The sequence below is a fragment of the Equus asinus genome, chromosome 16, assembly GCF_041296235.1.
Source record: "Equus asinus isolate D_3611 breed Donkey chromosome 16, EquAss-T2T_v2, whole genome shotgun sequence".
Taxonomy (NCBI): domain Eukaryota; kingdom Metazoa; phylum Chordata; class Mammalia; order Perissodactyla; family Equidae; genus Equus; species Equus asinus.
The window spans coordinates 22,173,078-22,199,649 of NC_091805.1; the positions used below are offsets into that span (position 1 = coordinate 22,173,078).

At 34.0% G+C, this 26,572-nt stretch overlaps 1 protein-coding gene across 14 annotated transcripts in view; it reads right to left on the bottom strand.

Annotated features, from left to right (window-relative positions):
• Window positions 1–316: 316 nt before the first annotated feature.
• Window positions 317–26,572, bottom strand: part of ODF2L (outer dense fiber of sperm tails 2 like) — a 35,840-nt gene continuing 9,584 nt past the window's right edge. For 6 of the 14 annotated variants that reach the window (XM_014831115.3, XM_044749155.2, XM_044749158.2 and 3 more), the window contains exons 4-16: window positions 24,213–24,272; window positions 24,016–24,087; window positions 23,332–23,448; window positions 19,522–19,707; window positions 16,883–16,992; window positions 15,779–15,914; window positions 10,937–11,047; window positions 9,528–9,632; window positions 7,219–7,377; window positions 5,785–5,870; window positions 5,538–5,700; window positions 3,112–3,237; window positions 317–530 (exon numbers count right to left, since the gene is read on the bottom strand). In XM_014831115.3, coding sequence (XP_014686601.3) covers window positions 402–530; window positions 3,112–3,237; window positions 5,538–5,700; window positions 5,785–5,870; window positions 7,219–7,377; window positions 9,528–9,632; window positions 10,937–11,047; window positions 15,779–15,914; window positions 16,883–16,992; window positions 19,522–19,707; window positions 23,332–23,448; window positions 24,016–24,087; window positions 24,213–24,272 — 1,560 coding nt within the window. In that variant the 3' untranslated portion in view covers window positions 317–401. The remainder of the gene's footprint in view (window positions 531–3,111; window positions 3,238–5,537; window positions 5,701–5,784; window positions 5,871–7,218; window positions 7,378–9,527; window positions 9,633–10,936; window positions 11,048–15,778; window positions 15,915–16,882; window positions 16,993–19,521; window positions 19,708–23,331; window positions 23,449–24,015; window positions 24,088–24,212; window positions 24,273–26,572) is intronic. The other 8 variants (XM_070486755.1, XM_070486756.1, XM_070486754.1 and 5 more) reach the window with 3 other exon arrangements.

Consider the following 26,572-nt stretch of genomic DNA (forward strand, 5'->3'; position numbering starts at 1 on the left):
AAACAATTATATACATTATTTACGATCGTGTATTTGGGTCATAATTGGCCTAGATTTATTACAAATTCATTTGAATGGTGGCTGCAGACAGTCACAAAGAATGATTCGGGCTTCTTTTGTGTGTATGTGAAAAATATTCTAAAAACCAAAATAATTTAAATAGGAATTAAACCAGAGCCAAGTGAAAATTATCCAGCAAAAAGGAATACTAACATCTATCTTGTTTTAAAGTTTCCAGTGGATAATAAAGTATGTTTCAAAATCTTTATATAAAAACTCTAACACTACCACTCATAAATCATCAAGTGTAACAACAGATAGTATACTTGTTTATTTTTTACCTGATCACTTTTTAGACTCATAGTAAAAACTCATTGCTTATAGAAAATAAGTTCAACAATTTATCCAAACATTGTTACATAAGAAGTTTTAAGAAACTGTAAATAATTCTTAATACTCTCATTTTGATTCTCCGACTTTTCAAGAGTCTGTTCTATTTCTTTCAAACATACTTCCTGATGTTGTGCTTTCTAAATAAAAAAAAGAAATAAAGATAATCAGTAATGACATTCTAGCAAAGAACAGAGTCATAATATAAAATTTATATATAAAATAATTTTTTTTTTTTTAAAGATTTTTTTTTTTTATTATTTCCTTTTTCTCCCCAAAGCCCCCCGGTACATAGTTGTATATTCTTCGTTGTGGGTTCTTCTAGTTGTGGCACATGGGACGCTGCCTCAGCGTGGTCTGACGAGCAGTGCCATGTCCGCGCCCAGGATTCGAACCAACGAAACACTGGGCCGCCTGCAGCGGAGCGCGCGAACTTAACCACTCGGCCACGGGGCCAGCCCCCTTATATATAAAATAATTTAATACATGATTTTTAATTTTTTCAAAGAATCCTGACATCTGATGTGTTCATTAACTTATCTTACAGTTCACTTGTCTTTAAACCCACAAAACTAAAGTGCATCCACGGCTACCTAGTGATCTATTTAGTGACAGACACGTGATCTAGTCTGTGGTAATGCACATTCACTTAGCCCCAAATTATTACATATTTAACATGATTAACTTAACAAATGTGTTTATTTTAAACTGTCATAGTTTCCACTATTTAACAAGACATTTTAATACTAGTTTTTGCCATTTCCTCTGCCTAAAAATTCATATTCTATACCATAAAAATGACTTCCCTGTTTTAAAAATGGACAGACTTCTAGTTTTGATAATATGAACATTTTATTTTTAGAATTCTTAGAATTATAAAATTCTAAGAAAGAATTCTTAGAAAAATAAAAAGAACTCAATATTAAAGGTGTTCTTCATTCGAGGAAAAAGTAAAAACTTAATATATTTTTTAAAATATTCAGTTGCATTTAAATTCCCAAGTAGATCTGTTCACTGAAAATCATACTTTAGATAAAGACAGGCTGAAAATATCATCTGGCTTCCAAATGAAATGTAGGCACCTTATTTCCTTCTCTCAGGTGTTGAGTGATACCTGATAGGTTCTGAAACTGAGTGATGCCCCTCGGGGGAAGGGGGTGGTATGAAGCAATGTGCTAGGCCGGGCTACACACAGTCACAGAATTAATATAGTGAATCTCTGTGAAACATCAATTTTACTCAACAATTTGGAGGGAAAAATATTAATCAAACACACATATTGTAGGGCAGAATGCAAAACCTATATGGACTTTAGCATAATACATGACTCCAAAGACATTTCAGGCTTCAGGAAGGCTGGCCTGGGTTAAGCTGCTGAGGTCACTCTTGGGTCTGTGCATCCACTCTGGCCCCCACTGGGGCACCTGGGCAGAAAATCTGAAGAGGCCTGCTACTGTGGGCAGACACCAGGCTACAATCAGCTATGAGACAGGCCCTCAGAGTGCTTATCGCACAACTGGGCTAAGGCATGTATACAAAATAAATACTGAACTGCTCACTGAGCTAGCTGTTCCCTGGAATGGACAGAACACATGAACTCATTTTCCAGCAATGCCTAAATCTATGCTTAGAATTCTAGATTTTTACTATTGTAAAAATTATCAGGTTTAATAAAACACCAAATCTGAAACCTACATATTTTGGTAGCTTTGGCAAAGTACTGGTAACACTATAGCAAAACCCACGTGATCTTAGTAAATTTATTTTATTTTTTCAGAGGCTTAATTACACAAAGAACATCACACATACTTTACAACATGAGAAACTGTGATGGTGAGTAAAAAAAAAAAAGTTTAGAAATAAAGGGAAGGCCTGTGCTAAATTAAAAGTGAGAAATGTTTTGTTCTGATTAAACTGCCATGGATCTTTTGATGGTAAATATTAAACTAATGTTGCACGCCAAAAATCATTTAACTTTTGAACCTGGTTTTCAACTTTTAAGACACTTAGGAATGAAAAAAATAGTTTTCATGGAATCTCTGGCTCCTGGAAAAAATAAAGTATAATTATATTCTACGTCACTGTTAAGTAGATAGTTTTAAGTAATTTAGTCACAACTAGTGCTGGATTTCATTGTATCTTATGCCAATTGACTATTTCATGAATATTTAGGAAAAAACATTAGAAGACTAATTAAACACAGCCAATTTGGTATTCTCATTTCATGGCTGAATGGACCAAAGCATCCATCTCATATGCAGATATAATAATACTGAGTATTTACTTAATACCAACTTACTACTTCCTAAAATATAATATTCATTATTCCAGAGAGATATCAAAATCTAACTCATAATAATAGTTTAAATTGTGTTTATCTTCAAAATTGAAAAGTTCATAAGAGAAAGAAAATAAGTAGATTATATCTGTAATTTTCATTAAGCAGCTGTCATGCAAAAGTAATATGCAGGGGAAGGGCCTGACAAGACTTTGGGGGAAATGTAACAGAAGCAATCAAGGATGCAGGATAATTCTTTGACATAATCCTGACATTTTTATTTTTTATGATTTATATTATTTGCTATTTTTAATACTATGAGTAAAGCAATAGCTCTGATTCCCCTCACTTCGTATTTTAACTGTTTAACTAAACTACATGGTAAGAATGTTAAATGCTAACTTATTTTTTATGAAAACACATTAAGCCATACTAATACTTACACTGTTCATTTTGCAAACAAGTTGTTTTTGTTCTTCATTTTTCTTTCTAAGCTCAGTTTCCAGATCTAATATTTTAATTTGTAAAGCCCTCTCTCTAGATGACATTTTCTCTATTTCTTCAGAAACCTGTAATTTTCATTAAAAGAGTAAAATAACTAAATGTGCTTTCTTTAAAGTATGATTTAAAGACTTGACATAGTTATACTGGGCCTCTTTTTTCCAAACACACATTAATTGGATATTAGATAATTTAATTAGAAAATGTTTAAAGATGCTCCATCTTGAGGAAGCACATAGAAGTACGGATACTTCTCTTTGGAGTATAAGTAGCTGCAAAACTAGCTTGAGATGGAAGAGATGTACGCATTTGCACTGCTCTGTGCCAGGTAGGTGTCTTCTCCAATACTATATTTTTATATCCCACTGAGACCAATTGCCATGTTTTACAGTATTTATATTCACCATGGTGTCTAAAGCAGTGGCAGAAAATACAAAGTTCTCATTCAATGCTGATTATAGACTTGGATGGAAAGACTTGGGGGCAGGGCAGGTGATATATACGCTTCACATACACACACACAAAAGAGATTGGTTTTTCATTCATTCACCTCCAAAGTGGACTGAATTCGAGTTTTCATATTTTTCTGACTGCTTTGTTTAGCAGAAAGTCTGGCTCAGCCATGCTCCTCCAAAGATTCAGATGTGTGTGAGCCTATCTGTAGGAATGCTGGGTTGGAGCCACAAGAACAAGAGTGGAGGCAACAAGGAGCTAGTGGGAAGGATTGTCTTCTAACTTCTTTGGACTCAGTTCTAAGTTATTCTAAAGTGATTTACAGAGATTTCTTGTGCACAAATTCCAAGGGCGATTGTGAGTGAGAGATGTTAGCAGGATCTGAAACTGTGGGAGAAAGAGCCCTCGGGACAAATACCCGTGCCCATGTCAATGTCCCTCAGTGTGGACAGTGGTGACAGTGTAGTGACGGCACTCCTCATGTGGTGGGAACTAAAATTCCACTGTAGCAGGAGAGAAAGGAGAGGGCAGACACATCTCTGGGGACTCCAAACACTTTCAAGAGGAAATCTGAGAGCACTTAGCATTTCCAAAGTCCACTTAGGCTGAAGTCGGGGTAAAGTCACTCTTATTTTCCTCCCAAAGGTTTGTGGAGCTGAGAAATCTGGATTACATTTCTACCACTGGCAGTGTATTTTACTACTTAGCTTTTATTCAATGATGTGTCTTTGAAAGTCTATTTAAATTGGTTTCCCAGAGTTAAAAAAATCAAAATATACACATATGACACTTGTGATGTAAGGAGGCACATTTCAAGGTATCAGATTTTATCTGACTCTTGTGAAATTGCCATTAACAGGCATGGGAAAGACCATAGGTGAAAGAGAGTTTAGAGGAAAAGATTCAGAGTTGGGTGTTGGACATGTTAAGTTTGAGATGCCTATGTTAAGTGGAGATGTCAAGTAAGCAGGAGAATATATGAGTCTAGATTTCAGGGGAGAGAAAAGTCTGGGGTGGAGACACACACCTAACAGTCATCAGGGGATAGATGATCTCTTTTTAGCATCATCAATCCTATGAGAAGACTCATCATCCCCATTTTCCAATTAAGAAACTAAAGTTTAGAGAAGTAATTTGTCCTGGGTCAGGGTATAATGTGTCAGAGCCGTAATTCAAATCCAGTTCCTGTTGGACTCCAAAGCCCACCTCACGTCAAGATTACATTTTCAAATCATTTGACAAATTTACCTCTTCTTTGAGATCTTCCTGAATCATTTCCCCTCACCCCCAGGTTGAACTAACCATGCCCTCTGGTGTACCCTGTACCCTCCCTCTACTGTAGCACCGACGTGCTGGATGACGTCTGTCCGCATGTTATCTCCCTACTGAACTGTGAGTGTCCTGAGAACTGAGGCCAGGGCTTACTCGTCTTTGCGTCTCAAGCACTAGCAGAGTGCCTGACACACAGTGAGATATTTATTAAATGCTAACCAAATGGATTTAACTGGAATTTAATTCTTGCAAATATTTATTCAAGCAATAGTATTTGCCAAAAGAAAAGGGAGCTGAGCTTTACAGCTCACCAGATCCTGATCAAAGCCAAAAGGTTCAATAACTTGCACATTCACTTTGTTTTTATAAAAGAGGGGGGAACTCCTTTAAAGTGTTTTCCATCTCTGCCCTTTACCCTGACACATCATCATTTATCTGGTGAAGTAACTCTGGACCAGTAATATATCTATTTAGCTCCAAAAGGGAAAAGTAGGTAAAAAAACAAAAATGTAATTGCTCCCTTCACCCTGTCATCAGGATAAAAACAATAACTGTAGGTTTCGCAAGATGAGATATTGTCTGTTTAAAAAGATGACTCTTCGGTAAACTAATTAAAAAGTTTCTAAATAAAGGCCATCTGTACCTTTTGTCTTCCTTCTTCTAAAGCAGCTTCCAGCTGTCTGGCCAATGCTGTATATTCTGCAGATTTCTCTTTAAACTTAAGATTGCTTTGCTTTAGACATTCTTCTTGGTTTGCCAGCTTCTTTTCAAGCTCTTTATTTTCCGCATCCATCTGTTCTAATTTTCTTTTCACAAAAAACATATATTTTAAAATTATTGTGCATATAGAGAAAAGTGTAACACCAATTTTAAGTCACTTTAATACTTACTGTTTAAGATTTTCACACTTCAACTGAATAAGATAATTTTCCTCTTCCAGAGAAAGCTTTGTCAGAAGATTGTGATTTCCATCAACCTAAAAGAGAAAAAAAAGGTTTCCTTGGTTGTTTTCTTTATAATCAACTTTCAAAGAAATCTATATATGTTGTTAAAAAACAAGAGAATATAAATATTATTATTATTACTCCTACACAGAGAGACACCAAGAAATATTACATTGTTAAGGCATAAGTTCTTAAATTCTTGGTTAAGTTGAAAAAACTATGTTGCCTCATGGAAAATCATCTACTAAAATTTTTTTTGAAAGACGAAAGATGGCAATTAAAACATTCTGAACAATGTTTTATTGAAAAAGGGGATTTAGTAAGTCAATGTGAAGGTTTTAAACAATATTAATCTCCTATTGTTAGATACTTATTAGGGTTTCTCTTATAGTTTTCCGTTTCACCTAAAGATAGGGATTGATAATTGAATATCGGTGAAGTTGTAACTATGAGTAAAAACCATATTTGTGAGAAGCAAAATAAAATAAACAAGTAAATCAACCAAAGACACACTTGTCCATACTGAGACAATATTCTTCCCATTGCTTCAAAAGCTATACATAAATAGTTTTTAAACATCTTTGAAAATAAAAAAATTTTTTCTCATAATTTCAATTAGTAATTTAGGTTATCTATGTAATTTGACATTTTCCTAGAAAAATCTCTTCTCAGGAATTTAAATTCAGTAAAATTTTATTTCCATGTTTTTAAAAACAGGATATAATTCCAAATTAAAATCCAGAGTATGTTTTGTAAGCGACACGGAATCAGTCCTTAAATTGTTTTGTAAATGAACAAAAAGACTGACTACCATCCTTGGGCGCGCTTCTTTGGGAAAAAGTAATTAACTAAAAAAGTACTTATTCAGTGCTTACTATGTGCTAGGCATTGAATTAGGAGATGGCTATGTGGTGACTAACAGGGCACCCAGGATCCCTATTTTGATGAAGTAAAAAAGTGTTATGTTGAAAAACGTAATTTTTGTTCAAATAATAATCCAAATAAACTTGATGGCACAATTCTAATCAAAATAAATTCTAATTTTTGTAAGGTAAATTATATTAATTTACCTTATCTTGACATAAAAAAATACATATGTAAACACAGTATCACTTCTTTCATGCTATTGCCCTGTCCTCAAGTCTCTAAATATAGATTTGTATGGAGAAACTAAACCAGCGATTTTATTTACCAGTTTTTCACCATAAAATACTAGATTGCAAAATATTATTAGAGTATCTGCATGAAACTGCTATTTTATCAACTGATTTAGATGAGAGTAAAAAAATCAACCCCTGACATGAGTGCCCTCAACTGGTGAAATCATTCCTAAACATTTCTTTACCACCTCTAGCAAAAATCAGAACGACAGCTGGACACCTGGCCCTGCAGCTCCCTAACGGTGTGGGCCTGGTCTGCACATCTCCCCTGGTAGTGCTGCAGACTCTCCTGACACTCCCGAAGCCTCTGCTCCGCCGTCGTCAAGGAATCGCGGATGCACTCTAACTCCTTCAGATGAGACTCCATCTGGCCTCTCATCTGAGTTGTGGCATTAAGGAAACAAGTGCAAGATCACACATTCAGCATTAACATTTCTACTATCTTAAACACTAGATATGACTGTAATATAATAAGTATTTTAGGTATAATGTTTTTAAACAAAAAGATTCAACTAAATAAATATGAATAAACATTAAATTAGACTCTGCTAAATAAGAACATATAACTCAAAAGTGGGGTGAACTTCAGTTTTCAAAAAGTGTGTTAAGCAAATGAATATAGTAATATTAGCTTGCAGGGAGAATGTTTAACCTACTGAGGAAAGCAAACTTTTTTTCTTCTTTTTTTGAGGAAGATTAGCCCTGAGCTAACATCCGCTGCCAATCCTCCTTTTTTTGCTGAGGAAGAGTGGCCCTGAACTAACATCTGTGCCCATCTTCCTCTATTTTATATGTGCGACACCTGTCAAAGCCTGGCTCAATGAGCTGTGCACAGGTCAATGCCCAGGATCCGAACCAGTGAACGCTAGGTCACTGGAGCAGAGAGCACGAACTTAATCATTATGCCACTGGGCCGGCCCCAGGAAAGCAAACTTTTTGAATCCTGTCTTTTATATTCAAGCATAGATGTTACTAATAAAGCTGGTATGGCAGTTTTCTACTGTCCAGCCATCATTCTAAAGTAATTGTCCCTTTTTATCATTCAACCTTGTAACTCAGGTATTTCAATTACAGTAGCCTTGCTACACTCATCTTAGACCAAATCAGTGGGGTTTACTGTATATTATTTCAAGACGGCTAATATCATCAGGCATCAATAGATGTAATTTGATCATTAATGTTACTATGAACAAATCTCTCTAATTTTATCTATATTAATCTCTTTGGTTGCTGCAGTTTCTCAACGTGGCACTTTTGTGGAGATGTGACAAGAAACAACACTAAGAAATGCTTGTGCTGTTAATTAAAAAATTACCAGACATATGGCATTCAGCATGCTCATGGAGAGGAAAAACGAGAGCTAGACTCTAACACCTAGAGCTACTGTGCAACATCTGGCATTCTTGATCCCAAAGACACAACTAGGACAAAGCATCCCTCTGAGTCTCCCAGCACCTAAGAACCTGCGAGAAAACCAGGACTTAAAGGAGCGGAAAAAGGAGAGGAAGGCTTCATTTTAAAAAATGACCTTTCTGGTTTAAAATCAGTAAGAAAATATTGTGACCTCAAAGTATTTAAAAAACACAGGCTCCTGCCCCATCTGCTTTCAACAGGTCTCTTAATAGGCTTTTATTTACAGTGCTGCCTAGCAGAAAAGGGACATTTGCACTGGTATGTCTTCTGAGAAAAAGGGATCAAGAGGCATGAAATGATGCCTCCTCTGGTCTGCTAAGAAGAGGTGAAGAGAAATTCTCAGAAAGCAGTAAGTTGCATGTTTGATGGGCTCTTTAGCTTTGTTTAACCAGCAGAACGCCTGCTCCCGCCGATCTCTTCTTCGCTGGTGCCTCACTTGGACTTCTTAACCCCAAGACACGAGGACGACCCAGAGACAGCCACCTCATTACACTCAGTCAGAACTGTCCAGTGACATCCCCTGACCTCTCCGGCCGGGAGTTAGCATCCGACGACTTTCACTGCTTCCTTACCAAAACATGAAAAGACCCAAAAAAGGATACGGTTTCATTTAAAAACTTAAAAATATTCACAAAAACATCATAACCTGCCAATACTGGCCTTCCCCTCATTCTGTTGCAATAGGGTGAAAAAAGGAAACGATACTGGGTTTTTTTAAATGATGCTATTTTTCTTCCACAAAAACATTTAGCAGAGAATACTTGGTTTTTTAGACACAAAAGATTTACTACTAGGAAAAAAGGTGAGATTAAAAATGACAGGTACTCAAGTTTGCATACTTATGGTTATTTAACTCTGCTCTTGTATCACAAAAATTAAACATTTATGCTATTTTCCAAATATTAAGAAAAAAAGTAAAAAACATTCACACAAACAAACAACATTTCAAGCCTGGAAGAAACATTATTTCCTCAGAAAACAACCTCCTACAGAGATTGACAACAGATAATTCCTAGTTCTAAATGAGATAAACTGACAAAAATGAAAGAATTTGTGTAATATGCATAAAATACAAAACATATAAACAAAATACTATTATTTAAACGTCAAACTCACCTTCTCTAATTTTTTACTTTTGTTTTTTGTTATTAGCTTATTTTCATGTAGTAAATTTTCACATCTGCTTTTCACCATTTCAGCTGCTTCTTGCAACTTTTGTATCTGAAAATAAAATATATTATTAGAGTAAGATGTATTATTTCATTATTAGGACCATAACGAAATAAAAAGCCAAAAATTTGAATTTTCAATTTTAAACAAATAATTAGTTCTCTATCAATACCTTCCTTATGTTTATATAACGTTATCCCTTCTTTAAATATGGGAATCACTCAATGCTCTATGCTAATCCACAATCCTTTTATGATTAACCTGTCTTTTCCCATCAATACTTCTAGACTCTTCACTGGAACTCTGAATATTAGAGATCTTCATTTGCAGGTCAATGTCACTTTAAAGAATCAGACTCCCATACCAAACTAGCTCCTATAGCAATTATTTTATCTTCCATATCAAAATCTGCTCAAAAAATATCTGACAGAGCACTTTATACAAGGCCCAGAGCCTATAATATGGTAACTCATCCACAGAATTCTTGCCAAAGGATTAAACCCAAACGACCAGCTGGAACACCCAGATAACGTTCTCGTTAACACGTCCCACAGTCCACCACAGTCTCCATTCTTACCTCCTGATGACTGCAATATTCCAACTGGAGGTCTCAACTCCATTTTCCCATCTAAACCATCCAGATGCAGCCCCTTCCTATTTACCTACACTATGCCCACCTTATGTTTTTACCTTTAGTTCATTATTCTGTAATTCAAACACTCTCTCCCAATAAAGTTTTATTTATTGACTAGTTTATTGACTAGCTCTTTATTGACTAGTTTGTTACCCATCATTTAAGGACCTGCAAGAGTCTCATCTTTCTCATGAAGTTTTTCTTGAACACTATATTTCCAAAATATAAGCTTTTCTATAAATTAACATTGAACACATGTTCTATTCCATCTGTATTGTCATATGTTCTTTTTCAGGTCTTTCATGTGAGTAAATCTGAATTATACTTTCCTTATTTATTGGGAAATAGGGCACATGGGGCTTTAATGACCCTAGAAGGGAGTCACTGTTCCAAAACAATACCATTAAATATAGAAGATAACAACTTTAACCAAGATTAATGAGATTATGCATAAGGTTTACATTACACCTACATAATTAATTTTAGATCTACTTTTAGGAATATCCAATACATACACAGACAATGTTTGAATCAAGGAACAGCAGAATCATCTATTTATAAAAGTATTTGGAACATTAAGAAATATTTGGGACATATCACAGTCTATCACAAAATAATAGCTCTACTTTTCTTTATTTCTGTTTATTTAGATCATAAACAAATGTGGTATTTTAAATTGTCTACTAAATTTAACAAATGTTAAAACAAATGCAATGGTCACCTGAGTTTTATACACTTCAATAAGAGTTTTCTGTTGTTTTTCTACTTCTTGCAATTCTACGAGTTCATTTTCAACAGAAACGATCTCGTCCTTCAAAGCAGCAAGTGTAGTCTAGCAAAGAATATATAAATAGATTTTATAAATCATTAGAACTCATTTGTACTTCTTGCTATAGGATTATGAAAACATAACTCATTTATCAACAAAATCATAAAATACTTTTTTTGACTGTATACAATTACTAATCTAAAAAAAGAATTTCAAAAAGTAATACCTATGAACAACGTTAATAAGAATTATTCAAGAAATGTGTTTTTGAAACTTTTAAAATTTACTGACAAAAAAAGAGTTGGGGGGCTGGCCCGGTGGTGTAGTGGTTAAGTTTGTGCACTCCGCTCCAGTGGCCCAGGGTCTGTGGGTTCTGATCCCAGGCATGGACCTACACACTGCTTATCAAGCCATGCTGTGGTGGCATCCCCCACACAAAATAGAGGAAGACTGGCATAGATGTTAGCTCAGGGACGATCTTCCTCACCAAAAAAAAAAAAGAAAAGAAAAAAGACTTGGAAAATAGGAAGACCATGTTTCTGGATGGGAAGACTCAATACTATTGACAGATAAGATTTTTTTCTAAATCAATAAAACTTTAATGCAATTTCAACCAAAAGATAACAGTTGGAGGAAGAGGGAATATGACAAAATTAATTTAAAATTCATATGGAAAAATAAATAGAAAAGATTAATAAAAATTTGAAAAGAATACTAAATGGAGAATCTCAGTATGTATTATATATTAAAATGTATAAAGAACTAAAATTATTAAAATACTAAATAAGAATACAGAGATCGATGGAACAGAAAAAGAAAAATACACACACTAAAATTATATTTAGTATATGACAAGGGTTGGATTTTTAAATCAATGGGGAGAATATGGATCAGTAAATAATGGTAATAAGACAACTGTTTACTAGGCAAAAAATAGATTATTTGCCTCTACCCAACATTATTTTTTTATATTTGTTAAATATAAAAAATAAAGCTTTAAAAATTTTCACAGAAGATCCAGGTAAAATTTTATTTGAGTTTAGGATAGCAAAAACCCTATTAGGCATAAAGCCAAAAGAAGATACCAAGAACTGTACGTGTCTGAGATTTTACTCTCCAAGTTTATGTTAGCCTAGCGCAGTTTCTTGGATGCTAGCAGAAGATATGAGACTTCTGGGTCAGAGACACAGGACTTTATTACTCACTGCAATAGCAGTAGCCAGATGTCAGAATGTGTGTTAGTCTCCTAAGCCCCAGTTCCCACAGGGCAACACAAAGAGGGCCAGATGATACCTGTACATGCAGTCAGATAGATTACAGAAGAGCAACCCTGAGTTTAGGGAACCCAGATCTCTTAAAACAGCCGGCAAAGCACACCTATCCTGCAGTAGAATGAAGCATTGCTACCTTCCAAGGATGTTCATTATAGAAACACCCTTGAAAAGACAGTCTGGCTTATAGGCAGTCAGTGCCTCTGCTTGCAAGATGTGCAAAAATGTGAGAGACTCCCAACAGATGCCATAAAAGAAAAAAAATATGTCAAAAATTTCATAGCCCCCTCAGAAAGTCTGAAGCAATCAAAATGTGAAAAAAGTAACAAATTATGACAAAATATAATATACAGCAAGTTCTTATATATTAAGAAAACAGACATACAAAAGATAATTAGTAAGTAATTAAAAAAGGCAGAAATGTAAAGGATCAATGAATACATAAAGAAATATATTTACTAGTTATTAAAAAATGCTCTAGGCACTGGATATTTTCTAGTAGTGAGAAAAGAGCAAAAATTCCTTCCTTCATGGAGCTTACATACTTCATGCATAGGCAGAAAAAACAAGGGATAGATGGACAAAAAACAAGAATAAGAAATAAAATATATCATACATGAAAGCAGGCTAGGAATGACAAGCTGGGGCTGGGCCAGGGAGGCCTCCTGAGAAAGAGACTTTGGAGCAAACAGCGAAAGGAAGCATGGCTCTTTGAGAGGAGAGAATTCCTGTAGACAAAGGCAATGGTGGGGAAGGCCCAGCCATTAGGAGAAAACAGCAAGAAGGCCTGTGTGGCAGAAGGGAGAAAACAAAGGGGAGAGCGCAAGGTGAGGTCAGAGAGGAAAAGGAAAGCCAGATGGTGCAATGCCTTGGAGATGTTTACTCTATTAACTAAGATATCACTGGGGGGTTGAGCAGAGCAGTGACACGTCTGACTAACATTTTTATAGGAACTACTCTGGTGCTAAACTGAACGCTAACTGCAGGGGCAAGGGCAGAAGCAAAGGGAAGAGTTCAAAAGTCACTGTGACGACGAGAGATGGTGGCTTGAACCAGGGTAATGTAACGGCAGTGGTCCTGGAGAGAGGTGGTCAACTTCTGGATATATTTGAAGGCGATTTGCTGACAGACTGGAAGAGTGTGTAAGAGAAAGGAGTGAAGGATGACATCAAGTAATAGAAAGGATGACTGCCATTAACTGAGATGAGGAAACTGTAGCATGAACCATGTGGGGGCATACAGGAGCTCTATTTTGGACATGGTAACTTTGAGACACCTATTAAATATCCAAGTAGGCAGTAAAATATATGTCTGGAATTCAGGGCAACGTCTAGGCTAAGAGACAGAAATTTGAGAGCCCACAGGGTACAGATGATATTTAAAGCCCAACATTAGATGAGGTCAACTATCAAATGTGGAGAGATTTGTTTCAAAATTGCCTAGTATGGGAAAAAGTATAGGGACCCATTTATGATAGGTAATTTGGAAATATATACCAGCAACATTAAGAATGGGTCTCCTTTTTGACCATATAATTCTACTTCTAGAAGTTTATCCTCAGATATGCAAGAAGACTCAAAGAAACTATTCACATTTTTCTTTATTAGCAAAAATTGGAAGTAGTCCAAAATCCCAAAAGTTATATATATGCTAAAATAGTCACTTTAGTTATCTTTCAGTTGTGAAGTTACAGGTGATTTTTTACTTTTCCTTTGTGATTTTCTGTTTCTCCAACTTTCTATAATCAACAAATAGAACTTTATAACCCTCCAAATAAACTTTTTTCGTTTTAATAAAGGAGGTCACTGGGCCTTGGAAGCAATATCAGCTAGTTTTTTTTTCATCTGTAACTTTAAAATCTAAAATTAATCTAAAGTAATTAAAAGTAACAAATTAGACCATCTAGGCAATTTTACATTGTAAATAACATATGCAAAACATATCTAGATTTTTTCCTTAAACAAAATCCATAGAATAATGCATTAAAAATACATGTTTCTGAATTAATACAACATGATAAGATGTAAACTTTAACTCAATGATTTTTATATCTATGTGATTTAAAATAATTCCATTAACATGTGATTAAAAACTAGACTTATAATTAATAAGATATCCTTCTAATCTTTTCTCTTTGAAGGATATCAAGGAAATTAAGAAAATAAACATAATAAATAAAATTGCTTCCTCTTCCTGGATAAAACATTTTAAGGATTCAGTCAATAAATATTCATTGAGAGCTAAATGTATGTCACACCTTCCCTGGCATCCTGTGCCTACAAAGATGGGAGTTTATAAGGAGAGACTCACCCTATTTGAGAAGACTTTGTGGGGAAGCAGCATTTGAGCTGAACTTTAAAGAAAAAGGATTTAGATACTGAGAAAAATAGCATTCTACACCGTAAGAATAGTAAAATTATAGGAATAGATAGAGGAAAACATGAACAAAATGCAGGAAATAATGAACACTCATATTTGGCTAGAGCTCAGGATAACTAGAAGACTATATTCCCTAGTCTCCCTTGCAGCAAGCTGGGGCCACATGCGTCACAAGTAGAAGAATCGAGTGGTATGGAATTTTCAGAAGTTTCCCTAAAAGAGAGGAGATGGAAAAAAAGAGGGAGATAATCCATCTTTTTTCCCCTCCATCTTGTTGCTTGAAACTTGACTATTATTGGCGAGAGCTCCAGCAGCCATTTTGGATCATGAGGATGGGGGTCACAACCTAGGAATGGCAGAGTAGAGAGGTAAAAAGAGGCTAGGTTCTGTGATGCCCTATCAGCTTTGAACTGTCGACTCTGGCCATCTTTTACATAAACAGATTCTTTTCCGTCTTCTATTTACTATCTGCCAAAAAGAGTATTATGGGACTGAAAATGATGCCATGAGACTTTAGTAAAGTCTCACCTGGTTACTTGTATCGCTGATTGAAAACTCAAATTTATCTTTTTTCTCAGAAAGTATGAAAGTCTCTCCCCCATCTTTTCTCTGGTACACATACAAACCAATCACCCCTTGGATTTGGCTAAATTGGAAAATTCTTTCTGGTTATGAAGCAGCCAAGAACATACTTTCTGGTTTCAAACAGATCAGGCCTGAGGTTATATTCTATTGTAACGATGACACCTAGAAATAATCTCATGCATTAAAGTTAATGTAACTGTGGATGATTCACTTAACTGCTAAAATTGGAGTCAATAATTTTTTTTGCATTGAGGTACAGTTGTTCAACTTCATAAATCTTACTTAATGCTGCTGAAAGTAATTTGAAAATGTATCTGTGTATACAACTATAAACATTTAAAAATCTAGTTACAAATGTGTGTATTCATGTGCATACACAGGCATGTACATATAAAGTTTTAGAAGTTACCTGTTATAATGATACTCTAATACTCTGAGAAACATAAAAGACAAAATGATATAAGAGCACTTTTCTAAACATGCTGTTATTTGAAGCTACTTTTACTAAGTACTAGGTTGTCATTACACAATCATGCACACACATGCAGACACAAAGTACCTTTAATTTTGTATTCTCAAGATTCAGAGTTTCATTTTCATCTTCAATTGACTGAAGTTTTCTAAGAATTTCTTCACATGAATTTTTTCCATCGTCTTCCATTTTCTTCAGGTCTTCCAAAAGAGTACTGATTTGCCTTTATAAAAGAAACGATATATTTTATAAAAGTCATAGAAGTTTTCATTCAACTTACACATTTTAAGTGTGTTTCTGAAATTATTTTGTTAGGGTGCACTGTTTCAAAAGTTAATAGAACTCATAGAACAAGTGAAATAGGAAGCAGTAATCTATACGGTTACTTGAGTAACTTTGATTAGAAATAATTACTCATTGATGATGCCAATGAAAATTTACACAACATTCTCTTTGCTATTCAATAAAACATCTAAACTCATCCACAGGTATGTCTGTCTGTCTGTCTCTCATCCACAGGGATGTCTGTCTGTCTCTCATTCACACATGTGCACAAACATATGCACAATTTCAGGAACAAGGTTAAATAAAAGGATCAAGTGAGACAATAACTAATCTTAGAAGCAAATTGTATATGCTAGTTTTCAATAATAAAACTGAAGAGAATATACAGAAGATAAAACATTTAAAAGCAAATATTCAGGTTTCATTATTATTAGCTTATTATTAATAAATTTCAAAGCGTAAAGTATATGTATTTTTACTCATTGATTTTCTTTGTTATGTATTTAAGGCACTTTAAGGAACAATAACTTTAAGGATTTTGAAAACATTTACGCTTTTATTCTAAACTATGTTATATATTCTTACTTAGACATTCTTGTTCAGTAGAGAAATATCACTTCCATTTTAAGACAAAGTTATTAACATTTACTGTAAATAGATGACACATACTCATACCAAATACTAACCTAAAAGTCCAAAATTTCAGAATGTGAGTACTTTCAACTGGTAATCATTTTTATTGTATTTTTAGAGTAAGAAAAGTTTATAGAATTAAAAATGTCAAATCATATAGACAATACCTTTACCACATGTAATCGGAAGAACCAAAATACAAACCACTCGAAGAGGAAAGAACTGAAAACACTTCTTAGTAAACAGTAAAAGGATTTTAAATTTTTTTCTTACTTTTTCACTGTTTCGATCTGAACTTCCAATTCAGTTTTTTCTACTACAATTTTCTCATAATGACTTTTCCAGGCATTGGAAGCTGAGATTGTTTCAGACAACTTGGCTTCCTAAAAAATACATCAAGTACTCATCTTATAATTGAGTAACACTTCGGCTTTGTTCAGGGCCCTAAACACAAATACAATATAAACAAGGAAACACTCATCCTACAAAGTATGGAACTTTTGTTAAAGAAAACTTCAGTGTACAGTTCTGAATATATGGAAGTTTTAAAGCAAACTTTAATAACAACATATTTATATTACTCATTTTATAGGCACATAGTGGCAGTTCCAACTTAACATTTTAAGGATGTTGAAGTAACTATTTTCAAACAATGTTTCATAATTAATGAAGATAATTCCCTATTTACTGAACTTTTCATTTTGCATTCTCTATATAGAAGATGCTAGCAACGACATAAGCATCAGAGGAGAAAGAAGCCCTCTATGGCATACATAGAAGCCACCTGCAATTCCACACTTCCACAGCATCTAATAATGCAGCCTTATTTATCTTTGTTTTAATGATGTCAACCTGTTTTGTAGAGGTCACCCTGTCGGCCTTCAAACACTGTTTCTGTCAGCAAAGAGATGAAAGTGGTAGTGGTTGCTTATCCACTTTGAATGTGAGCTCCAAGAGGCAGAGATTTTTATCTGGTTTGTTCATTACTAGGGCCTTGAATAATGCCTGGCATAAAGCAGACACTCAATAAATAACTAATTGTGAAATGAATCTACTCTTTGCAAATCCACCTGGTGAGCTGTGGCCATTATGTCCCCTATCTACATTCTACCAAAAATTAGACTCACTGGAATGGCAACAGTGCCCATAATCACTAACCAGAAGACCCAGAAGTAGTAATGACAACACTTAACACTCACTGGGTGCCTCCTTCTTTCCTTCATCATTCAGACACTCACTGATCAAGCATTTATTGAGTATTACTATGTGCAAGACATTTTCTGTTTACATTTTTTCCACAGTAACATTTTTGATATATCGAAGACTAGTATTCTGTTTTCATATTTTATGTAAATGAATTCTAATATACACTATGAAGTGTAAGTTGTGCAATTCTAATATAAATTAAGATATTTAGAAATTTTATGAATATCTCAATAAAATTAGAGAAAAAGTGGAAGAAAATAAATTTTACCTATAAAGTGGATGCTATGAAGAAAACTTGATACACTGATATAATTAATTGTTGTGGGACTACTTCAAAAGGACTGGTCAAGGAAGGCCACTAGGAAGAGGTATCAATTAAAAAGACATCTGAATGATTTAAAAAAGAACCAGCTATTGTGAGCTGAGAAGAACATCGCAGTCAGAGGCAACAGCAAACAAAACAATGAAAACAAACTCCATGGATCAGAGGAATAGAAAGGAGGCCAATATAGGAAAAATGTAGTATGGCCAGGCACTGTGCTTTGACATATATTTTCTCAATTATTCCTGCCTACAGTCATATAAGATAGACAATATTATTATCACCTATTATTAGACAAGGAAACTGACACTTAGAGAGGTTAAGTACCTTACCCAATGTCACGAGGTAAACAAGTGGAGGAGCCTTCCCAGACCATGATCTGGGGCATGGATGACATGACACTATTTAAAGAGGAAAATCCCAAGAATGCTGACTCGATTAGTTTTTACCACTCAAGACTATTTTCAGGCGTAGTGCTATAACCTAGGTACACAACCTTCTAGATTTTGAACTTAGTCTTCAATTCTTTTATCTAGTTAAATTCTTCTGAACGTAGGTTAAATATTAAGGCCTTAAAATGTTAACAGGAGCTTATAAAATATTAAGTTGTTTTGTTTACACAAGTGTTTATGCAAGTCTGTTTTCACTTCTAAAAGCCTCTAATAATTCTATAAGCCTGAACACTGGTTCTTAAGAGGTGGGATACCAATGAGACATTAAAAACAGTAAATATTTTACTAATTGCTAATTGAATAAATATAATAATTTGTCAACAACAACAAAGCACTAAGTCCATTTTCCAACTTTGTACTACACTCGAAGATAACTTTCACATGGTGTGTTTACGTCATCGTATGGTTTTAAATGCGTTACAGAGTTTAATGAAATGAATTACTGAATGAAGGCATATGACCCAATAACATAAATCAGCATTTCAGTGTTGCTCAGAACCAGTTCCAAGAGTTGCTTTGTGGGTGAAAGAAGAGTTCTGTGGTTAAATAAGTGGTGGGAAACTCCGAGTTCAATACCCTTCATTATACTGCTCTACTGAAGGCCCTCTCAGGGCCCTTCACATGCTAATGCGCACTGTAAACTTCCAAGGGGAATCTGTGTACACTGTTACCCTTGGCCACAGAAGCTTTGTGACACACTTCACATAACCTTTAAGTGAAGTTCCCAAGGAAATGTTGATATAATTCAATATGCAAATTTGACATTTTATGTAATCTTTCAAAATAAAGACTAAAACAAAAAGTATGAGTAAAGTTTTTCTAGTATTAATAGTATTAAGAGAAGAATAAAACTATTACATTAAGCATCATGACATAAACTACACAAAGTAAATACATAAAATAGTCATTTAAGAAAGAATGTATATACTTACCTGATCTCTAATCTGGGAAGTAAGGTTTTCAATGTCTCCAGTAAAATGGTCAAGCCTTTGTTTGTAAATTTTAGATGCTCTTTTTAGAGCTACTGCTTTTTGCTTACTTGAATCTTTCATTGCTACAGTCTCATGCTTACTTTTTCTCAATTGCAAGTTCCATTCAGCTATCTTGGTTTCTAAGCTCTAAAAAAATATCGGCAGCAATTAAATTATTTTAGAACTCCAATGTTTATGTAAACATTGTAAAGATATGTAAATAAGGTTTAACACAGATTTTATCAAAAGGAGTAATCATAAGATTACTAAAAAGCAAAACAGTGATGACAGATGATTTCACCATTGTTTATCTGTAACCAGTTATAGAACACAAATTTAAAATATATAAGCCTACATAAAACTAATGCTACTTGTATTATAGATGTTGGTCATTATGGTACAAACACTAACTTCCCTAAAACTTTTGTGATTAACTAGGACTTACACAAATTTCAGATCTAGAATATTATATAGTACTAGTATTGCAAATCAAAAAACCATAACTTAGCCAGACAATTCAAACAACAGGTACACAAAGCTCAAAGGAGTCGGTTGCACCTCAAAAATATTAGGACTCTAGTTTGAATGATAAAGGCTTAAAGGAGGTAGCATAAAACTATAGATCATGAAGGGTATAGATGAGAGAAACATAGACTTATTTACCAAATTTTAATTTACTAGAATTAAGAGACACGCCTTGACACTTGAAAGAGTTACATCAAGGACAATAAAAATACTGCTTTAGGGGCTGGCCCAGTGGCGCAGCAGTTAAGTTTGCACGCTCTGCTTCTGCAGCCCAGGGTTTGCTGGTTCGGACCATGGATGCGGATGTATGCACGGCTTATCAAGCCATGCTGTGGCAGGCGTCCCACATATAAAGTAGAGAAAGATGGGCACAGATGTTAGCTCAGGGCTAATCTTCCTCAAAAAAATAAAATTAAAAATAAAATAAAATAAAAAATACTGATTTACCCAATGAGTAGTAAGTTTGTAGAAGTTGTTATTCTAAGACCAAACAGGTTTAGATAAATGAATGACTCCCTCATCCATAAGAGTGAGTAAGGGTAAAAAGATGTTTGAGGGCATATTTGTACCAACTGTGTTTCATGGTGTTCATTGGCATGACTGTTTCCTTGACTTGTCTCTTGGTGACATAACAAGAGACAGAATATTAGGATGGGTAGATGACAGACATGATTTAGTGTGATAACTCTCATGTTTTTATTTCAAATTATTTTAAGACTTTGTAATTAAAATATTTGACTATTAAGTATCTAAGAACTTAAAGATTTAAGATTTTAATGCTTTTACATTTTTTTGAAAGTTGTGTATATACTGAAAAGAACGTAAAATTACTACAGAATTTAGGTTTTAGTCTCCCATTCACTGAACAACCATTTTAATTAAGAAAAAAGTCAAAGAAGTCACAGTAAAAGATAGGGTGCTTTTCTACTTAATTCTATGATGAACAAAAACTATGCAACTTAACTTCCACTAAAATTGAGATTAAGAAGTACATCTTAAATAAGATTTAAAGACTTGATCTCTTTGAAAAGTGATTAGGTAGACTAGGAAAAGAAGCAAAACATTCTTAAATTGTCTTTAAAAACCTATCCTAACTAAAAATATCCCAGGAAACACTTTAATAAGTAGTTGGGGAAAACCAAATAAGAGCAGTACAGTAATCCTACTTAAGAGAAATGAAGACCCACAGGAAATACAGCTGTCATTCCTCCACACAACCACAGGGTGTCACCATCACACAGTGAATGACTGCTACACCTTAAAAAAACCTTTTTAAACACCAAAGGTGAAGTAAATTTTTCTGAACAAGGTTCTAGTAACACTTTCTCACTAGATTTATCAAATCCCACACTTTAGGACTATTAGGGAGTGTACTGAAACTATCAAATTATTTTTAAAGTTTCAAAATAATTAATCCCTCACAGTCATTTGCCAAATGAATGGGCACCTATTTAAAGTCAACTATTTGCCTTTTCCTATTTACAAAGAACTATATACGCTGCATGTTAGAAGATAAGTATTCTCTATATCTTCTAAAATGTGAAAATATTCTAATTATGATTGCTATATTATAAAGAGAGAATATATTATAAAGAGAGAAAAAGTGGTTCAAAGTATCTTGGGAATAGTTCTCAGAGAATCCTAATGTAATTTAAATTTTTACAAGACCCAATATAATGCACTGACTCAACAATATTAAAAAACTGGATTTATGTTGCCAAACTGAGTTCATTGTGTTTGTACTCTAAAAAATAACTTGTTAAACCTAAATCAAAGAACTAAATTCTGACCCCCAATTACTTAATGCCTTAAATTCCAAAGGGTGTATGTTAGAGGGAATGTAGAAAAATATCAGTAACCTAATGCAAATTCTTTTAATCGTTTATAAACAGTTGAATTTTTGTAAAGGAATGTCAACTCAAAGTACTAGACAGGAGAATGTCATCACAAAATCCTAGGATTTTAGCCTTATATTCTTTCTCCAAATTATCATGGATATAGAAAGTAACTGTTAAACTTAATTTTAAAAAATCATTTAATATTTCATTTTTAAATTGAGGAGACTCTTTTCAAAAACTTCCCTAACTGCTGTTTGAGGATATAACTAAAAATTGTGTAAGTAAGATGTACTTGTGTAAGTAGATGATTATCTGAGATGTTAAATCACATGAATTCTCCTGCTTTTAACAGAACAGAGCAATGCAGTACCAACTCTGATTTATCTGCTGTGCCCCAGGACACCTATGCAAAGGACACAGGGAATCTCTGGGGGAAAGTGCTTAGAAGCACATGTTGAGGACACAGGACAAAATTTACACCCCCTCATAAGCCTGCTTAACGTCCCTTTGATGGGTTTCTTGTCACTGAAGGGAAAAAAAAAAACACCCCAAGTGCAGTCTTGAAACATGTGCCGCAGGTTGCAGACATCTGCTATGACCCAGGAGTGTAAAAGCAAACAGAATTTAGCACAGAAGTCCTCACACACAGTGGGGTTTGTCTTTGTACACTTATCTTCTAAAGATGGGAACGATGCTTCTTTTCCTTTGGCAAAAATGACAGTGGGTCCAATTAGCCTATGTCATATCATAGCATCCTCAAATTCTTTTCCCAAAGTGACTGTGAGACTTCCAAAAGAATATTTAAACCACTCAATTTAAATCAAAAAATTCCTCTTAATTATACTGCTAAAAAACTGTATAGCATAGAGATTACTCGATTATCTAAACACTAACCTAAAACCCTAGGTTAACCGATTTTAAAGTTGTTACCATTAGTAACAAACACAAAAATAATAAACATTTATTGACTGCTTACTAAATATGTGTGAGAATACTTATATGTATGTATGAATGTAAAAAAAAGACTGGAATACTATCTACCAAAATGTTAACAATGGTTTCGGTGTTTTTAAGTTATTTTAATTTTCTCTTTTATATTTTACAAATTTTCCACAATAAACATAAATTAACGATATAATGGGAAAGATTTTTTAAGTAATTCAAGCTCTACAAATCCTTCCTAGATTGGCACAAAAAAAGACACAGCATTTTTATATTGGGATTTGGAGACAAATCTTCAGATGGGCTAGAAATCTTAAAATTAAGATTTGCCTCAAATATGTATTTCCCATGGCAACACTCAAACTGAATTCTTTCAAAACCACCAAATTCCAGAATTAAGGAAAGGCTTTATAGTTGTTCATTAATTTTATCACTTCAAGTATTAAAATGGATGGATTTTTACAACCTTTATGTGTTCTTTTAATTTATCATTCTCTGCTTCCTTTTTATGAATTTGGAGCTGTAGTCGTTCATGCACTACTTTTACTGATTGTGAAAAACGGTTTGCTTTCAAAGCATTTTCCTAAAACAGAGAAAACAAAAAAGTGTTATTTCATGTATTTCTCCACAATCTTTAACTTTACCCATATTTAGACACGGACTAAAAAGCTGATAAAAAGCGAAGTACCACTTTATATAAACCACTACCCCCCCATTACAAATGTATTTTATATAAAACTATCAGGATGTTTTCTCCTCCCTCCTTTCATTTAATGGCTCCTGATAATTATCTTTTTAAAAGTCCCATCTATCCTCATTATCCTCATAAGTAATATTATGGGTATGTCTAAAATGCTCCTACGAACACTGAAATTCCTCAATTTATACTAAAATTAAAATACGATACAAATTTACACAGTTCCTAATATATAGTGATCTATGCCAAGTACGCTGAGTGAAACACCATAAAACTCTTAAAAAAAAAACTTTAAAAAATTAGATGTTTGATACAGAAGACTTGCAAAATATCCAAATAATCTAAAAACCTTTCTGTTTGTATTTCTGAGGATATGGGGGCCAGGATGGAAAGAAGGGGAAAAGGGAGTCAATATTAAGAAAATATGGTGAATTAAGCTCAAAACTTGCTTACCTTTTCATTCTGAAACAGACAAGAAAGTTCTTGGATATAGGTCTCCTTTTCAAGTATCTTGTTCTTAAGATCCTTCAGCAAATATAATGTAAAATTTAGAAATATCAAACTTAGATATACTGGCTAATTTTATAAAACCAAGCAACATACAAACAAAAAATGTCAGAAGAACAGACACAAAGTTTGAAAAGACTTACAGTGTTCTCACTTTCATTATCAGTTAGCTTTTCTAACATGCTGGATAAACTGTCCCCTCTCTGTGAAAAAAAGATATTACAAATCAGTGTTCACAAATTTTATTTCTCTACATAAAGTAGGAAGTGGAATAATCATCACTTAAGAAATTAATATGGGGGCCAGCCCCATGGCAGAGTGGTTAAGTTCGAACACTCTGCTTTGGTGGCCCAGGGTTTCACCGGTTCGGATCTTGGGCGCAGACAAGGCACTGCTCATCAGGCCATGCTGGGGTGGCGTCCCACATAGCACAACCAGAGGCACACTCACAACAAGAATACAACTGTGTACTGGGGGGGCTTTGGGGAGAAGAAGAAGAAGAAAAGAAAAAGAAGAAGAAGATTGGCAACAGTTGTTAGCTCAGGTGCCAATCTTAAAAAAAAAAATTAATTAATATGGACAACTACTATGCACAGTTCAGATTTTTTATAAAGTGTACCATCAGAAGGATTTTTGCCGAAGTGTTCCAAATCATTTTTTGTCCATGATTTACAAAATTACTTAATTTACTAAATTAATCTCTAAAAAATGCCTCAGAAAGTACAAGCTAATGACATAAAAATCACAAAAATACTGTATACAAAGGAAGCTCACAGTGTTTATAAATAGGTAAAAACTAAAAACAACCTAAATTTTGTAATATGAAATTTTTTAAAGAATTACAGCAAATCAATAACAGCATTCTGACATTTTAAATGAGAACACAGAAGAACGTTTATTCATTTTGACGGTCATACTCCTGCTTGAGAATGTGAAAAAGCTAAGAATTCCTTTCACTCCAAAGCATACATGCATGTACATATAATGCAAAATTGTACACACAATTTCAGAGGGCTCATGGACTTCACGAAACCCATCCTTGGACTCTGTAAGGGTACACAGCAGAATCACTTGGCATACATATATGTTTTCATTTCTCTTGGGTATATACATCTTATAAATGAATGTTCACAGCAGCTTTTTTCATAATAGCCAAAAAGGAGAAGCAACTGAAATGTTCATCAACTGAAGAATGGATAAATAAACGGTTATACCCATACAATAAAATATTGTTCAGTAATAAAGAGGAATGAGGTACTGTTATGTGCTACAACACAGATGAATCTTGAAAACATTATGCTAAATGAAAGAAGGAAGTTATGAATAACCACATACTATATGATTCCATTTATATGAAATGTACAGAATAGGGAAATCCATAGAGACAGAAAGTAGATAATGGGCAAAGGAAGGGTGGGGGGGGAGGGGAGGTGAACTTCTAAAGGGTGTGGTGTTTCTTTTTGTACTGATGGAAATGCTCTAAAATTTATTGTGGTGATGGCTGCAGAATTCTATGAATACTCTAAAAATGACTGAATTGCCTACTATAAATGGGTGAATTGCACAGTATGTGTTTATAATCAATAAAACTGTTACAAAAAAGAATATATGAATGTATAAATACAATGTACACAAGAGCTTAAATTCTAAGAGTATTCTACTGTAATCAGCTGAATGAAGTATGACAAACAGTGAAAGTTTTTGAGATAGAGAATAAAAATACATTTTCTATTAAAAACATGCTGTTCTCATGTAGAACTATTTATGAAACATTTAAAAAGTAGAGATTAGTTTAAGATTGTCATTTCAAACAAAAATTCAAGAATTATTTCCATTTCAAATCTACCAGTATTTTAACTTCTATAATTTGAGAAATAATACACCCTCCAAGTGACAAATATCACTATTAAATTAGTGCTTAGTGTTCCTTATGTGTTGGTATTCTGTCTTCCTAAGAAGATGTTCTAAAGCTTGTTTCACATGTTTAAAAGTGTCTAATTCTGTCGTTAATGTTTTCTTCTGTTTAGAAAACTTCTTCAAATTGGCTGCAGAAAGATTAGCCTGACAAAACATAAGAACCACATACACATTGTAAGACATAGCATTGACACTCTAAAATATAATATTATTATTATCAAAGAATACTTTTTCCTAGTAACAAAATCATTCTTTTGCAAATAGTAAATTTTACCAAGTTTATCAATAGTAAAGAGGACCTGTTACATAGTCCATTAAAGTAAAATGAAATCAAAATAAGGGCTTAAACCCTACAATGTTTTTTGGACACTTATTTTAATAAAACGAATAGAATATAATCTATTTTTTGTCCCCAACTCAAACTTTGGTACAATGAAACTTTAGAATACAGTTTTCTATTCTGCATAACACTACAGAAAATAGATATTTTCATTTCTCAGAATATTTTAGTTTTAAATTCACTCGAGAAAAGTTGACTCTCTAGTTCAACTCCAGATAAGTCAAGTACCAAGGTACACAGTTTCCA